Source organism: Macadamia integrifolia, chromosome 4, assembly GCF_013358625.1.
Source record: "Macadamia integrifolia cultivar HAES 741 chromosome 4, SCU_Mint_v3, whole genome shotgun sequence".
In the NCBI taxonomy this organism is placed as follows: domain Eukaryota; kingdom Viridiplantae; phylum Streptophyta; class Magnoliopsida; order Proteales; family Proteaceae; genus Macadamia; species Macadamia integrifolia.
Window position 1 is genome coordinate 29,122,876 of NC_056560.1, and position 18,816 is coordinate 29,141,691.

At 38.9% G+C, this 18,816-nt stretch overlaps 1 protein-coding gene across 7 annotated transcripts in view; it reads left to right on the top strand.

Annotated features, from left to right (window-relative positions):
• The first annotated feature begins 4,566 nt into the window (after nt 1–4,566).
• Nucleotides 4,567–18,816, top strand: part of LOC122077237 (protein OVEREXPRESSOR OF CATIONIC PEROXIDASE 3-like) — a 29,014-nt gene continuing 14,764 nt past the window's right edge. For 6 of the 7 annotated variants that reach the window (XM_042643119.1, XM_042643114.1, XM_042643116.1 and 3 more), the window contains exon 1: nt 4,567–4,824. In XM_042643119.1, the coding sequence (XP_042499053.1) occupies nt 4,600–4,824 (225 nt within the window). In that variant the 5' untranslated portion in view covers nt 4,567–4,599. Of the gene's footprint in view, nt 4,825–16,046; nt 16,126–18,816 lie in introns of those variants that run through there. The other variant, XM_042643117.1, reaches the window with a different exon arrangement.

Genomic DNA, 18,816 nt, shown 5'->3' on the forward strand with positions numbered 1-18,816 from the left:
GATGGGTTAACGAAAATTTTCCCCTATGAAAGATGGGATCATGGAAGAGACCTCTTACCCCCAACCCCTCTAAAAAAGGTTCATTAGGATGAGCCGTCATGATAAGCTTACCAGGGTGGTTCACCAATTTTTAGTATCATGGTAGGGTGATGTGGCAATTATGATCCTTGGTTGGATAGTTTCGATGAGCCATATGATATACGTTTTTGAGAAGGCATGGATCCTTTGATTAGATCCCTACAAAAATCCGGTTGTTGTGAATAACGTATTAGATCATAATTTCCTGTATTGTATTATATTGTACAAGTATTGGTATTCGAATCAGTAGCCAGTTTCAAAAATGATGACACGTGTGGTTTTCCATGAAACGAATCGGATCCTTCTAAATGACTCTTCGATCCCTCTTAATTCAAAAATCGACGATTAAATTTTGTATGAATTTGGAACCTTTTTTGAATTTCTTTTTATTCCAATAGTTTTTTTTTTTTTTTTTTTTAGAGCCTAGTTCAATTCTCTCTCTCTCTCTCTCTCTCTCTCTCTTGTCCATTGGCATGTGTCTTTGTATTTTACTAATCGTTGGATATATGGGTCTATGATTGAATTAGCCACATGTCAAATTTCAAGACTTAATTCAATCAAACACCCTCTCTGTTATTTGCATGAATCTTTGTATTTTTCAATCTCCTTTGTATGTGGATGCATCTTCTTGTAGTCCTTTGATTTTTAGAGTTTTATTTTGCCATTGGTGAACTTAGTATGAGCTGAAAATTGACATTTAAGTCGGGAAACTTGAGGTTTACCCATCCACATAATGAGTCTATTTGATCTGTCACATGGCTGAAACTTTGGTCGTTCTGAATAAGGTATAATTTAGTCCATTTGAAAGTGAAAGTGGAAGTGGGGCCAGTGCATAGTGCACTGGTTGTAGCCTCTGCTTATAGAGCAGGTGCTAGGAGTGTGAAAAGTCTAAGGATCGACTTTTGTCACATGCATTTCCCCCCCCCTCCCCTCTAGTGTGCGTGAGTGTGGGACTTTCGATCATATATCCACCTCATTACCAATTTAAAGATTGGTTAAAAAATGCAAAAAATTATTTAATGAAAAGAGAAGAAGAAACATTAATTTAAATATCCGTGTTAAATCTCCCTTCACTTGGGATTTACATGCGAAAAATGGATAATTTTTTTTTTTTGGTGAAAACCAAAATAGATAATTTAGAAGCTACATATTTAATAAGCTGTTGTTCATTAACCTGAATATTAATAGAATGTGGATAACTGAGTTGCTTAGTTGGTTAAGCTCTTGTCTCATCGTTGTAGGCCTCACATCGGCCTGAGTTCAAACCCTCCCCTGGTATTCATAGTATAAGTTGCTATTTCCACCCTATTTGGTCTCACCTCCACCCAATCACCCCGAGCTGCTTTCTTGGGACATCATCCTAATAGCCTATGAGCCCTCATATACCTTGGTGATTGTAGAGGTTGAGTATATCAGGCCTTCTCTGCGTACTGTGGCTACCATTTCCATTGCCTCTTTCAATCTTCATTGAAAGCTTCTTGCCTTCGCCTTTTGTGAACATCTTGTTATACCTTGTTCATAAAACCCCAAACAAATTGACAGTTAACAACCATGGAACATCATCATCAATCAAAATAACGAATAAGGTAATAGGGGCAGTAGCAAATATTCGATGGACATCACTACAATCAAAATCGAAGTCATTAAGGATTGAATTAAAAAGGTGGAGAATGTATTCGAGTGGATGGACACATGGATTCCCTCCAATCCAGAGTTTATAAGCTTCAATATCTCATATCAGATTCTTATAATGATTTACTTGTTTCTGAATTGATTGATCATCCCAATCGCTCTTGGAAAAGGGATCTATTCTCAAAATTAAGCTGGGTATGTTCAACCAATTTGATAGAAGAATGTGGAGGGGTACCAAAATGGAGTTTATACGGCTAAAGCTGGATATCATTTCTTTTGCAATTAGTTGGACAGAGAAGAGCAACACTATGGAAATTCACATGGTCTTGTAATTGATTGCCCAACATTCGTAGCTTTTTATGGCGTGCCTGTGTTGAGGGACTTGCTTCAGGTGCTGGTCTTTCTAAGCGAAGAGCCCCCATTGACCCATCTGTTGGTGTACGATGTCTTGTATTCCATCATAGTTTAACCTAGAGAGTACTAGTGCAGCGCCTCGATAGGCAGGACGACGATCCCGCTAGCTGGTTAGCGGGCTGTGGAGGTTGCAAGGGGGGCAGGAAGCCCCCTACATAGCAGGGGGTGTAGGGAGGCGCAACCCTCCGCTCGAATTTTTTATTTGAGGGCAATTGTGCATTTTCCGGATTAGGGTTTTTCGCTATATATTTGTAGCGAGGGTTTCTTTCTCTATAATGCAAGCAATACTAAGAATTGTGAGAACGAACACTGTAACCCTATTCTCCATTGATAGTAAAACAGAATCTCATCTCACCAGGGATGTAGGCAACCTTGTCGAACTTTGTAAAATCCGTGGGCGTTGTTTGTTCTTGTTTTTCCATTATCTTCTGCATCGTTTTAGGGTTACGTTTCTACACCATCTTGTCATAGATGTGGAGAATCAATGGAAACTATTGATCACATACTGCTTGATTGCCCCTATGCGAGAGCAGGTTAGTTTGGTTGTAAGCTCTGTTTCTCCCTTCCTCAATTTGATCCATAACTTCCCAATCTTATTCAATATTGGAGTTTTGTTTATTTGACCAACAAGCAGCTGGGTAGGGAGATTTCAGGCCTTGGTTCCTTGGTTTGTTGGGCTCTATGGAAGGCTAGGAATGCTTTGCTTTTTAATGGCAAGAATTTCTCTCATGCGGAAATGATTAGATATGTTGACTATCAGTTTCCAGAATTTTTTGAAGTTTGTTGTACAAGGATTCCCCTGCTGCCTACTCTCCAACAACATCCCAAGTTGCTCAGGTTTGGACCCCCTCCAAATCACCCCTCTTTCAAACTTAATGTGGATGCTTCTCTAAGTGGGAACAAATGAGGGCTTGGGTTTGTTATCCGGGACAGTAGTAGTAATCTTAGCATGCTTTGTAGACTCCCACATTCATAGTGAATGTTCGTCAAGGGGAAGCGTTAGGAGTGCGCACAGACATCCTTTATGCTATCTCGGAATGCATCGATGACATTGAAGTTGAATATGATTGCAAGGAGTTAATCTCATATATTTCCCAAGCCTCTCCAATCCCACCCTTTGAGGTACTTGGCATTGTAAAGGACATAAGTTCTTAGTCACTTACTTAGGAATTGTTCATTTCACCATATCTCCAGAGAGATTAACAACGTTGCTGACTCCCTCACTAGGAAGGCCATGTTTTGTGCATGTGAGACAAATTGATCACTCTCCACTCCTTGATTATCTTATGTATGCCACTTAGATATGTTGCATTAGACACACTATAATAAATAAGTTTTCTTCTTACCATAAGAATAAAGAATTAAAAAGGTGGAGCAAAAAGACAACTTGGAGAACTTTAGTTTTAAAACCCAAGGCCATGCAAACATGCATATATAGAAAACAGGCAAGAGAATGCTATCCACATGTGCAAGTACATGCCAGCAAGTGCCTATGGGCATCTTTAGTGCGGAGTAATACTATCTTTTCGTAGCTATTATATCTAAGTGTAGACTCAAACTTAACATAGCATTCTTTCTTAGGAAACTTACAAGAAACAAAAATGTGCCAATCTGATTATGTTTTACATGGCAGAGATATGTCAATAAGAAGGAAATTACATTCCCCTCTCTGTACTTTGTAGTTTCCAAAGAAATTTCTAACGTTCTTAAAACTGGCTATGTAATTATTAAGAGCAAATTACATTTCCTTCATTTTTTACTTTGCTCGTATTATAGATCTCCCCTTGTGTTTTCAAAAATTAAATCCCCCCTTATTAGTATGCCAAATCTTACGAGTTGACCAACTGCCCTCAATTTAAATCGTTAAATTTTTATTGGGTTCAATTTGGCTTTTTATTGGTTTCAATTATTCTATTCAGCCGATAAAGGATCCACCGTTTGTATGATCATCTATTTGTACGAGTTAACATTTAACACCTATTCCATCTTTTACCATTACAAGGATAAAGATAATATATTTGAAAACAAAAAAAGATTGATGCTGGATGCTGACTTGTACGACCAAATGATCGTATGAGTAGCTGATCCTTTCTACATTCAGCCCACAGTAGGATGCTGTTGAGACTTGTGACAGTGTCATCGACATGGTTTAAATTATTGGTTTTAGTCAATGCCAATACGATACCATTAATATGACCGATGCGATACCGATACTTGAAAACTATGCTACAGATACCGAATCCTCAAACCATGGTTATCAGTGGCACCGGAGCAGGCCCCACACATGCTTAGATACGAGTCACGTGGCAAGTGTCAACAAAATCAGGCTTTCAACGGTCTCGATCTAACGACGTAAGATTTTCCTACGGTAAACAAAATTTTTGTGTAATATCCATAATACCCCTACCAATCCCCTTAATTGGATTTTTCGGATTTCGAAAGCGGCGGATTGAGTTTGGTTTCGGAAGAGCAACAATGGCTGCTGCGTGCTCTGCTTCTACCACTTCTTCATTTGGGGGTCTAACGGCTACCCGACTTAGTGAACGCTTCTTGGTGAGCCAACCCAGAACGTACCTCACTCTTCCACGTCTCCCTTTCCCTCGCTCCGCTCTCGTTTTTTCCCGACGTCGAAACGATGGCTCCGCGGTAACATCTTCGAAGAAGAAGAAAAAGAAGAAAAACGACGACAAAAAGAAGAAGGTGAGCAAATCATCTTAATCATCTCAGGGGAATTTTGGCCTTTTCACTTCTCATTTACATAGTGACATGAGTTTCCATAGCTGCTTTACTTTTGATTGGAGATGAATGAGGCGCTGTAGATTTGATCCACCATTTGTATTTGCTGTATTCGCTCATTTTTCTGTTTTCGTTGGTTCAAATGGGCCTAGTGATTTCACCAATGATGGGAAATGCTTTGATTTTCTTGAAGATTAGTGCTCCTCGCTGTCTTTTTTTATTGAGAAATCAGTTAGAACGATTTCTTTTACTGTGTGGGTTCGGTGGGCTTGAGGGTTGGGAAGAAAGAATATGGGTTACTATTAGTTGGTTATTTGATGAAGATGGGTTCCACAGGGAACCAGTCTGTGGTATGGGCAGTCAGACGGTACTTACCTTTAAGGCAATTGCCATTTTGTATACCAAATTCAGGACCCTTCTAAAGAAACTGGAATCGACCTCTTTTTTTTCTTGAGAAATTCTAGTACAGGCAACAATACACAGGACTCTTGACAGACAAAAAGCCAAAGGAACTAATTTCCTAATTACAAATAACGAACTAGAGGCAAAGAAACTTCCTGACAATCCTTCTAACTCCTTAGAAGCTATGCCCAAATTGGTGGGTAACTCCCAAGTAAACTTTAAATTCTAGAGTTTGCTCTGTACTGGCTCTGAACAAGACATATTCTTTTCTGACCAAGCACACCACACCAGTGCGTGAGGGAGCATATTAAAATGACTCTGCCTTTCCTTCTCAAACCTCTGGACTGCCATATATAGATAGAAGTCCTTTTAGGTCGCTAGGAATATAGCAGCCAGGACTCATACATTAAACTAAAGTGAACCAGGAAAACCTCACTGAGTCAACTAGAAATCTTATGCAGCATTTTCAATCCCAACCTCTCTGGAATGATGTGCTCTCAATGGTTCTTAAGTTAACTATCTCATTTGGTACTGATCATTGAACCTATTCCATCACTATGCTCTCCACTAGCTTTGTGGTTCATGAGCATAAATTGGTAAACAAATTTGGAAGTGAAGTCAATCATCAGTTTTGTCTACCTCTGCAAGTCCCCCCATGAAGCATGCATGGTGGCAACAAGGAGCATCGTAATCTGTGGATGCCCCTTGTAGTTTGGCCTTTGGGAAATTGGTTGACCGGGTCTTTCACAGCTGTGGATTAATGTTTAGGTGACATCCAGGCTTTGGGTGGAATTTCCCCTTTAGGAACCTTCTGCTAGGTTGATGATCTCACTCCAAAGTTCAATCTGATCCTGTTGTAGGATGCCAAGCCTCTGGCAGCCACTTATTAGAGGTGTTGAGTTGTTAAACCCTGCATGTCTGATGTCTCTAATTGTGTCCTTGGTTCTGGATCGACGTTTATTTGTGAAAACTACTTTTCAGTATGACATCAAACAAAACAATATTTTGTTGTTATTATTCCAAATAATAACAATGGAGGTGATGTAGACACCCATGCTGGCCTACACTATAAAAGGAGGAAGAAAGCCATCCAGCCCAACCAGCCTAACCAGCCTTTGGGCTGATCGGGACAGCCAGCCAGGCCCCCGTTTTGGTCCTATGCTGGTCTGTCTTTGCAGCCATCGAACCAGCATAGTAGCCCCCTATTTAGTGCATATTTTACTTCCTGTTTTAGTCTTCTATAAGAGCCTCCAAGATACCATCAATGCATCCTTGCAGCAGCTGTCCAGAAGCTTCAAGTTGTGTCCTGTGATTTCTCCATACAGCTGATCTTTGTCTTCTTGTGTTTGACCAGTCAAACTTCAAGTTGGGCAAGTCAAGTAGTCTTCTAGAAGATCCCTACTATTCTCTTATGTTTGCTTAGAGTACAGGTCAGTTATTAGATGCCAAAAGCTATTAATTTCCTTTTTCATGCTGGTTTCCCATTTGTTCTGTTTCTATTTTGTAATGTTGTGTCCTCACTATTTAAGGGAGATTGTTGTACTTAATGAAGAATTGATGAATTGCAGCCAATGCTTGCTCTAAACTTATTGAGAGAGGATTATCAACAGTTGAGGTAGCTGTGGGTGAGAGGCTCAGGCTAAGATAACCATTATCCCACCCACGTGTATTGCAGCTAATGCATGATCTAAACTTCTTGAGAGAGGATGATCACCAACTGAGATAATTGTGGGTGAGAGGCCCAGGCTGAGATGCCATTTTCCCACCCACATCTATCCCAACTCCATCCTTCTCTTCTTATTTTCTTCTTTGTTTTAACTTGTGAGAGTGTTTGTAAGTGAATTATCAGTTTGAAGCCTCAAGAGTCATCTACAGTTGAAGATTGAAGATCAACCAAGGATACCAAAATCAATCTCAGTTGGTTGGGGTTTTGGAGCCTAGATCGATTTCCCTTAGAACTCCCCAACTGAGAGTGTGATTCAAAAACCCTTTTAGGGTTTTGTTCCTTGACCTAGGAGGCCCACTACCAGAAAAATAGGGCTGTTGACATAGAGATCTAATCTAGCATGTCCTAGTAAAGAGGGAGGTGTCAAGTAAATATGTGGATATAATTCGGGACATGTATAGGGGAGATCTGTGGGAGGTTAGAGCAAGGAATTCTTTATTACGATTGGGTTACATCAAGGATTAGCTTTAAGCCATTATTTGTCTGCTCTTATTATAGATGAGTTAACCAAGAGCATTATGGACAAGGTCCCTTTGGTGTATGCTCTTCCCTGATGACATCGTATTATTGGATGAGACTAAAATAGGGATCAACGCTAAGTTGGAACTATGGAGATCAACCTTGGAAACAAGAGGTTTTAAGATCAGTAGATCAAAGTCGGAATCAAGATTCGAAATTTTGTTTCGTTTTGGTGTTTCGGTGGGCTCAGAAATACCGAAATTTCGGCAAGATTTCGCTGAGATGGTGTATTTTTTTTTTGTTTTGGTTGACTGTTTCAGTAGTCAAACGGCCATATTTTGACCTGAAACTTGGTGGGTAGTTTATTTTAAGGTTAATAAACATGCTTAGAACATAAAAAATGCGAAAATATTAGAACATGACATTGTTTTAGAATTGCCCTTGTTTGGCAGCAACTGTCAAATTGTTCTGGAAATTTTACCAACATGTATTTATGTACTATTTAAAAAAAAAATTGGTTTTGGAGAAAGAACTTTATCTTTCCTAAGCTTTGAATGTGTAGATCTTCTTGTAGGAGTCCAATGGAAGTCAAAATGTGTGATGATGTGGCTAACTAGAGGCTTGTTGGTGATGGAGGGCCGGTAGAGGTAGGGAAGAAATCCTTGAGATGGCTCTTAGAGTTGCAGGGGAGAGGGAGAATTCACACTAAGAAAGGGGGGGCAGAGTCGCACACACGCCCACAGGCTCTCAAACACTTTACTCAATTCATATTTTCTATTCTCTATCTAATACTTAGGTTATATGCCTTTATATAATAAACTCAAATTAAAACGTGCCTAATAAAAATCTAATACTGAAATAGCAACTTCTAATTTTCTTCCTAAATTCTAACTAATGAAATTAGAAACAAAATAAAATTTAAATTGGTAACTCCCTAATTGACTAAGAACTATTGAAAAATAAAAGATTACATATCTTCCCAAATTAAATAACTTAATACATCTTAAATAAAGTAACTCCTAAAATATCCTACTGATTTCAAAAATCTAATTGGACCCGACTCGTCTCGGTCGAGATTGCCCGACGAGTCAACCCAGTTCAGCCTCGATTTTGCATCAACTCCCCCGATGTTAAGAAAAACTCGTCCACGAGTTTTAAAGAATGATAACAATAAGAACTCACAAACAGGGGTGAATTGCGCGTCGTCTGCATCACGAACAAAATCTATGAGGTGAAGCTTTGGAGGTGCAGTCAAGTCCGGAAAATCATGGGGAAGAACAAATTCATGATAGTGAACCACCGGCACTGCATTGATGGCCGTTATTGATCCATGATTTTCTCACTTTCCGTTGTCATCTGTTCCACAATAGGACGATCATCCACTTGTGTTGATGCCTTTGGTTTAACTTGTGGTTGTATTGGGGGTATCATTTTCTTTGACGCAACCAATCCATGAAGATTAAATTTCTTATGCATGTGGTAAGGCTGGAGGGTGCACACATTGTTGTCACAATCAAGAATACCGTCCCGTTGTTCCAACCAGCCTTGACCCAATTTAGTGATGCGCTGAGGAGAGTCAAACACTTCACAAAAGGCACCATCATAATAAGGAGAAACAGAAAATTCAACAAATACAATATCCTCTGACTCAAAAATAATTTGATTGGTCTTTGACAACATATCCACCACAGATCTGGAGACAAAATTGTCATTTAGTCGTTCATCAATTAACAATTTAGCAGACTTTCCATTGAGCAACCGCACTCCAAATTTGAACACAAAGGTATCCATGGAAGTAATAGAAGGCTCAGATAAGAGGAGTGGCAAATTGATAAATATCTTAAGTTTATGATGGAGTGGCAATACTGTAATTTAAAGACTTCAAATATATCCCTCAATATGGAGCACGTATGGAACAAGGGTATGCTTGGAACCAAGATTAAAATAGGAGTAAATCAGAATAAGGCACTAAGGAGGGGTAAATATGGAAAGAAAAAGGTAATTAAATAAAAAAAGGAGACAAAAGGGCATCGTGGGGTTGGGTTTTACCAATAGAAGGGGTTTACTCTTCAACCTGCAAACGAAATCACAAACCAGCAAGGATTCTTGTGTGGAGCCTTCTCTTGGCGATGGTAAGCGGCAGCGAGATTCAAGGGGTCTTCAACAACCAGCGATGGTGGATGAAGGTCGTCTTCGAACCTGGTGAGTAATTTTCCTCATTTCTTTGTTTCCTTTCCCTCTTCGACTTCCTACTTCTTCTTCTTCTCGGGATCTTCTTCTTTTCTTCTTCTGTTTCTCTTTCTCTGAACTGCTGTTGCTGCTTTTTTTTTTTTTTGGTCCTGATGGAAGAACCTAGGAAGGGGTGGGGTTTTGCTATGGGATGGTACGACATACCTGCTCTGACAGAGACTTTTTTTTTTTTTCTTGCTTCATCTGATTCTGTTTTTTTTTTTTTCAACCAAGCAGAACCGGGGAAGGGGAGGGTTGATTGCCGCTACCTTTTTTTTTTGCTGCTATCGCTGTTGCTTCTCTTTGCTTCTTTTTTTTGTTTTTTAACTGGCTGTGCGGAAGGAGAGGAGGCGGTGGGTTCTCTCCTGTTTGGAATCGAAGGGGGGAAAAAGAGGAGGGATTTGACATGGGTATAGCGGTTTTTTTTTTTTTTTGTTCTCAGTCTCGGTAGAACCGAAACAGAGATGGGGAAGGGGAGAAGAAAGATGGTGAAGGAATGGGATCCTTCGGCTCTGATACCAATTGATGGAGGGCCGGTAGGGGTAGGAAAGAAATCCCTGAGATGGCTCTCAGAGTTGCAGGGGAGAGGGAGAATTCACACTAAGAAAAGGGGGGGAAGAGTTGCACACACGCCCGCAGGTATTTTCTATTCTCTATCTAATACTTAAGTTACATGCCTTTATATAATAAACTCAAATTAAAACTTGCCGAATAAAAATCTAATATTGAAATAGCAACTTCTAATTTGCTTCCTAAATTCTAACTAATGAAATTAAAAATAAAATAAAATTTAAATTGGTAACTCCCTAATTGACTAAGAATTACCCAAAATAAAAGATTACATATCTTCCCAATTAAATAACTTAATACTTCCTAAATAAAGTAACTCCTAAAATATCCTATTGATTTCAAAAATCTAATTCGACTCGACTCGTCTCAGTTGAGATTGCCCGATAGGTCAACCCAGTTCAGCGTTGATTTCGCATCAATTGGAGTGTTTTTCCTTTAAAATATGCAAATGGAACTGAAACCACCAAGACAGGCGAGACAGAGTCGAAATTTCGGCTAGATACCGAAATGATACTGAAATTTCGACTCTGTCTCAACGAAATATTGTATTTATAAGGTATGGAATGTATCGTTTCGGAGAGATACCGAAAAAATACCTAAAGTTCGGCCGAAATATGGTACACATATTTATTCGTGCGAAGTGGAGGGGTGCATCTGGAGCGTTGTGTGATTGACATATTCCTTTAAAGCTAGAAGGGAAATTCTATAGGATTGTTGTGCGACCAGTAGGGTTTAAAGTATCGGTCCGTATCGTATCGATAAGGGCCGATACGGACCGATACGATACATAAAAATTTTAAAAGCCTTTTGTATTGATATGTATCCTACCACCGATACACACCGATACGATACAATATACACCGATACGCACCGATACTGTATAAAAAATTCAAAATCGAAGTGAAATGTACGTTTCGGTACGTATCGGTACGTATAAGTGTGTATCGGTATGTATCGACCGATACAGTACGATACGTACTGATACAGTCATAAAATGGCCAAGATGGGTCATTTTTCAGAAAAACAATTTTTTGAGGTGTTTTTGTTCCAAAGTTGTTGCCAACCATTTTTCTCTCTAACTAAAGTGGAAATCAATGTTGGGAACAAGGATTTTACATTTATAGGACTACAAACCTTGGATTCTTAGTGCGATACTCTCAATTTAGTGTTTATGCATAATACATGTTATTTCTAGTTTTTTTTTTATTATTTTTTTATGCAAAAGTGTATAAAAAAGTGTTTCCTATCCATTTATATGCGTATTTTTAGAGTATCTTAGCGTATCTCCGACACGATACGATACCTTTCGATACGTATCTTAATTTTGACGGACCGATACGGCGACCGATACTGATACTTTAATCCTTGGCGACCAGACATGAGGTATGGGGCAAAATGTTGTGTAGTTAAGAAGTGTCATATAGATAATCTATGTTTAGCTATGACGTGGATGTTAAGATGGATGTGCAGCAAAACAAGGAAGGATAGAGTAAAGAACGAGTATACTATACCTGATTTGGGAGTTGCCCCAATCAATGACAAGCTCTATGAATGTCGTTTGAGGTGGTATGATCATGTTCAAAGGAGGCCTATGGATGCCACAACAAGGAGGAGTGATTTGATTAAGATTGAAGGAGCTAAAAAGGCTGGGGGCAAAGCCTAAAATGACTATAAGAGAAGTGAGGATTGACATCCATAGTCTCAGTCTAGTCCCAAGCAAGGTTTAAGATCTCGCTCTCGCCCCCTATCTCGTTAATCCAAAAAAGAGAGATCTCGCCAAGATCATATATTTTTTCCCGGTCGACTCGGTGGTTGGTTTCAGTGGCTATATGGTCTTTGTAGCCCCTGAAACTTGGTATTTACCCTATTTTAAGCCTTCTAAACACAATGGAAGCATTGGTTTTTTTTAAAAATCAAACCTAAAATGGTACTTTGACTTCGTACCCTATGTAAGTAGTCTCGGACTCTTCGGACCCTAGGCTAGTTATGCTCTATTTCACAATCCACATTCCACAATCAACACATGACACAACATAATCATAAAAATTTAAAGACATCATATATAAGAAAAGTAACTCCAAATATGGATGAGGAGGTACTATTCTCTACTTTCAAGCTTCAATGAGTGTAGGAATGGAGATCCTCAGGCAAAAGCACCAAAATCCTTGTTCATTAGTGTTTTTTCTTAGAAAAAGTAGAGAGAGAGAGGGGCGAGATTTGAAGGGATCTTGGCAAGATTTGGTGAGATCTGGAGATATCGGTCGAGTTTTTGTACAATTTATACCTTAGAGCCATTTGGAGGGCAAGGATCCGTGTAGGTGAGTTTTTCCTGGCTTGTTGGGACGTGCCTCTTTCTCTTACTCTCTTCTCATCTTTTCATCTCTTCCTTCCTCCACCCCCTCTTTTATTTATGTGGATCCATGTTACTGACCCCATTAAGTTGGGATAAGGCTGAGGTTGTTGTTGTAGTGTGAAACCTATTGGGATTGTTTATCGAGGCGAACCAACCTTACATCAAAGTGGTATCAAAGCTATGGCCGGGTCAAACTCTAACCACAAGTCTATGGATGATTTGATGCAAGCCATCCAATGGATCTCTACAAGGATGGATTCTATGGACCAAAGGTTTGCAAATATGGACAGAAAGTTCGAAGATCTTAGGCTACGATTACTTAATCAGCTGCTCAACCAACCCCTCAATCGACCCCTCAACTGACAGTCAGTGCTACTCCTACTAATGCTCGACGAGTCCTTCCTCAAGCATGAAGGAACATACCTGCATGTATGTATCGTGAAGAAGACTGATGATGAGATTGATGAGTACCAACCCCACCGTGATGATACACATAAGGTAAAGTTGGAACTGAAGGAGTATAGTGGGAAGCATGATCCTCTCTTCTTTCATGACTGGCTGAATGTGTTAAACAACTACTTTAAGTGGTTTCAATGTCAGAGGTGAGGAAGATTCAACTTGCTAGCACCAAGCTCACTGGAGGAGCTAAGGATTAGTGGAGATTTGAGGAGAATAAACTCATCTGGAGACGAAGAGAACCTCGTACTTGGGAGAGTTCAAGGTGTGTGAAAGTTACCTTCTTGTAGCTCATTGGCGACGTCCCTATGAGTTGCTCAACACCCTTAGGCAAGGTACTATGACTGTGGAAGAATTTATTGATAAGTTAATGACTTTCTTGCTCATATAGGTGCTCATGATGAGGATGAGGAATTGCTTATGTCTCAATTTAAACTGGGTTTAAGGCATGACATCCAAGGCAAGATTGGTGTGTTGGAACTTTCATAATGCATGTTTTGAGAAGGCATTGGATGTAGAATGCTTGCTAAAATCAACCCCTTGAAGATACAACGAGCCCACTGATGCGAAGAGGACTTTCGTGCCAAATAGACCTAGGCACCGTTTGATAACGCTTCTGCTGTTTCTTGAAATAGAAACTGCAGAAACAGAAATTTCCGTTTCTGTTTCCAGAAACGGAAAATGAGGTGTTTGATAATACTTGTTTCTGGAAACAGAAACGGAAAAGAAGGTGTTTGATAAATGTTGTTTCTAGAAACGTTTCTGACATGAGTTGATGTTTATTTTAATAAAAAAATTCCACATTAGTCCATTTTTATAGAAACTCATAACCCTTCATTCTACCAAGACAAGCGACCGAACGACCTTCGAATTTTTCTTATTTTAACTTACATCTAAATATTTTTCTTACTAAAACATATTAACCTACAATACTAGGAATACAATGCAAATATTTCGGGTACGCAATGTCTTACATATTTCCACCAGTTTGTCATTACCCTCTAACTACCACCTTTGTTGATGTCCATTTTATTAATTGCATCTAGGATATTTGTATATATCCTTTGTTTTTCCTCAGACAGATCTTTTCATTTTTCAATACTCTTGACTTCTCCTCTTCACCTTTAATTGCTCTTTCCAAGTATCCCTTCACAAAATCAGAGGACGGTGCTGATGAAGAAGAGTGACCTCCAACCATCGAATTGCTTGTTCCATAATCGGATGAAAGTGCACTTGTTGAACTGCTGTCTCCATAAATCCATTCGAAAAAATTGCAACCTCGTTCTTGGGCCTGGAATTACATTCAACTGAATTACGAAATGTATTCACATAATAAAGGTCAATAGCTTACTTTCAAAAAATAAGGACAATAGTTATACCCCATTGGATTTAGGATAACACCAGAATCGAAAATTAAAGTTCGCCGTTGTCTTCGCGATGCGAACCTTACATTGTCCCTCGCCACAATTACATAAGCGAAATTCATCTGCCCACAAAAATTTCATTATGCCTCGGACATTTGAAGTACGATCTACCTCTATTAGGCCCATGTTTCGTTGTGAACTTATCGCATAAACCATTACAGTATTCACACCTTGCCATTGTGGTGTCACTTGAAGACATCTGTAGAGCACAAATACTACAATTCATACCAAATTATAATGTGTAAAGTGAAAAAATATAATTAGTAACACCACATAGACAGATTGGAAGAAAACAGGTGCCTCAATTTTTTGTCAAACATATAATACATAATGAATGTGATTGGAAAACATTCAAGATCCATCTAATGGAATCGTAGCCATTCTCCTAGAAATTGCCAATTGGTTGGCTATATTTACGCACACTATGGACATTTGTCTCGCTGAGCGTCTCTGGGACGTATCAGATGTCGAAGCACGGTACGTTTGAGGATCAGGGTTCATAGGGTCCTCAACAGGTTGTTCGCTTCCAAGCTCATTAAATAACTGATCTTCAATAGTTTGTTCCTTGATGTAATTGTGGATCCCACAACAAGTAACCATGATTCGTGTCTGATCTTCAATATCGTATGCCTTCATACTTCTTAAGATGTGGAATCTATTTTTCAAGACACCGAATGTTCTCTCAATAACATTGCGTAGGGACGAGTGTCTGTGATTGAACAATTCCTTAGTTGTTCTTGGCCCAGGTTTACTCTCACCATAATCTTGTAAGTGATACCTTTGTCCTCGGAATGGCACCAAATGCCCCAGTTGATTAGTGTAGCTCGAGTCAACAACATAATACTTGCCTTCAATTATTATGGAAACATGTATGGTATTAGATACCTATTTCATATCATACATATACGGAAGGATAACTATAAGTTCATAATATATTTGTACCTGGTGGCGGATGAGGGAACCGTAGGGTATCATTGGTTCTTGCTGCTTCAAACACCCTTGCATCATGTGCACTACCTTCCCAACCCGTATACACAAATGTAAATCGCATGTCGAATGAACATGCACACATAACATTCTGTGTGATCATACCCTTTCAATTTCGATAACGTGTTTCCTTCGACCTAGGTACGATGGCACTTATGTGGGTGCCATCAATAGCACCAATGCAATCCTATTTTTCATTCCACATAGGTTAGTCCATATAATTGTGTAAAGTGCAATGAAATTTAAGTGTCAACATCGAATAATTTTTTCATTCCAAATGTGGTGCCGGTTACCTTGAAATATGGATAGAATTTCGGATTGTTGGCAATCTCGGGGGGTACCACTTGAAAATTTGGTGGCCTGATTGTCTCAAGTGACAACTGAAGCATAGCTTGCAATACCGTGTGGAAGGCAGCACTAATCGTCTGTTTGGACCGATTGAATCTCTGTTATGTTTGTCTATTACTCAATCCTTGACCTACTATCATGATAAACATTGCTGGCTGCTCAGCAACTCCAATGTAATGACTGTCTTCTAACTAGCCTCTATGTACCATTCTATCTCGCAGGTTGAGGAATACATGCCGTTCAACCCTAAACTCTCGGTAGCACACATCTGCATGGCTTGCGAGAATCTCCGCTACCATTATAAGTCTCGTGTAACTACTATCATTCAGTGGTTCTCGCATCCTATATGTGCTTAAAAGGTTTTGGAACTGATATAATATAATCATATCATCGTCATCACTAGATGACCCTATGATGTTGGTATCGGCATCATTTGACATCCCTGTAATTATGACCACATTCAGCAGACCACAAGTACTACCTTACCTAAAAGTAATATCTCTACCATGATGTCATAAAAAGAATATAACAAATCCATAAACCTGACTAGCAAGATTGAGTAATATCCCTACCATGATGTCATAACAAAAGTTTCTGTGTCATTTAAAAGCGTCCACCAATCCTAATAGCATTACTGTCTATATGCTAATATACCTAGCATCATTTAACAAGTAATTAAGAACACCATACACCGATCTTGCTAGGACTTCAATCCATAGCCATATGCATTACCTGTCAATATTATAATATATCTATAACCCTCTATTAAATAGGTAAGAAAAGGCAAACACCAATCCAAGAACATCCAGAACCATGCAATATCCAACAAATTAACAACATGCACCAAAAGTCAAGTGTCTACATCAGAAACCATTAGTAAGAAGAGTAGATAGAAAAGTATATAAGTAGTCAACAGTCATAAAACAATCCCCCATAAAACTAGTCCATCTGTATGTAAAATCATTCACCAAAACCAACTGCTCCACTTCAGGGCAACTCCTTCAGATGCCTTATCATCTATGACCTTCTATTCGGGCGGACCTCCATGAAAGACATGCGCCAACCAGGATCACTATGTATCTTCTTCTGAGCCAAGACATACAACTCTGATGGAATATCTTCTAAAGTATCCAACAGCTTCTGGCAGTTCATCATACTATGTGGCCCATCATACATAGGATCAGGAGGTCGGACTACGGTTGCAATTGCAGAGAAGTTTCCCTTATCCATCCTCCACCTCACAAAATCTCTGAAGTCCTGAGTGGAGTTCGTGATTGCCCTTGTCTGGCTCTTCCTCCTACAATCCATAGGAGTCTTGTCAAGTTGCCACTTGGAAGGAGCAGATCTTTCGGGTGTGCCGCTACTACCATCACTGTCATCAGGATCAATCTCCTGAAAATCATCATTATCATTAGCAAGGTTAGTAGACGAAGGAATAACAACAGTTGACTGGGAAAACCCTCTATCTCCATGGGCAATTGAGTTAGAGAAGATCTCTAACAACTCTAGCCACCAAGGAAGATCATTTCTTCTATACTTTGCCCAATCTTTGTTTCCCTGTAAACAAAAAATTGAGAATGTAATCATAACAGTTTGTTTAAGTAGTAAATTATCATCCTAATATAAACCAAATAAATGGTCATACCTGAATAGCTGATTCCCATACAGAATCCTCTGCTGTGGCAGTCCGAGCATTTGCATCCCATCCGAATCCAGTTGTTTCCAACAACCGCCTGAAGCTGTTATAGTCCTTCCGCAACTTGTTCATCTTATTACAAAGTTGCTCATTCCCAAAGGGTCACTTGAATTCAGCCTCCAATCCTTTACAAATATTCTCCCATCCAATCTTTGTGAACGTTGAGTTGGTCTTCAATCCTTTCCTTACACTCTCAACCATATGATTGATGAATGCTCTTAGTTCAGCTTCATTCCATATTATAGTATTGCTTTTGGGGTTAGGGGTTCTTGGAGATCTCATAACTCTGAACTTGCATAATTGATTAAGCAAACATTTTTCCACATAATAAACTATTTAAAATATAAAAAAATGGTACTTATGCATTAGGAAACATGAAAAAGTAAAAGAATACAAGCAACGAGCATAAGCATAGAGATGAGCAGAACTTGCACTTGAGGGAAAAAAATATAACTGTCCATCATAGTTTTTGTTGAGTAAGAATAGTGAGGAAAAATGTAAACAGGTAAAAGGTACAATACAAACAAAAGGTTATATAAAATCATATGCGAACATGACCAAAAAATTAATTTCATATACAGTGCTTTGGGACAGAAATAAAAAGATATGACCTAAATTAACACAATTTCTAACTATTTCACTGTTTTAGTAATAGTCATGGTTAAAGAAGGTCAACTCTTTAGTACATGAAAGATGTCATAATCTTCAATGTATATGGAGATCCCTAGAAGGAAATCATATGTGGATACGAGATGGAAGATCAAGCAATGATAGTAATGATTATGCTCCAAATACACAAGAAAATCAGTCAGAGTCTGAAAGTCATCTTACTTTTTGTTGAAGCAAACCACAGATTTCAGAAATCACGGAAGAGGTAATGGATCACAGAGATGTGGACGTCTATAACCGTGTAATACCACGATCTTGAGATTCTGCAGTTTAAGGTCAAACAATCAATAAAAAGCAGATTTTAAAGGAAGAAATTCATTTGAGGCTAGAGACTCGTATATAAAAGGGAAAGGAGCTAACACATTATGGTTATAATGACCGGAAATTAATAATTGCATCTTACTTATAATTCAGTCAATGCATTTCCTTCATAACATATACTAGAGTCCAGGATATAGCATGATATTTACCCATTGTCCAAATGAAATCTACTCATCACCCGAAGGAAAATATTATTCCATCAATTATAAAATCACTCAATCATATGTTTGAAGAAAAAAAAATCAACTAATTTGGTAAGCATTCAAAGATGACCGAGATTTTTCATTGTGGGTTGGTAGTGGTACACTTTCCTAAT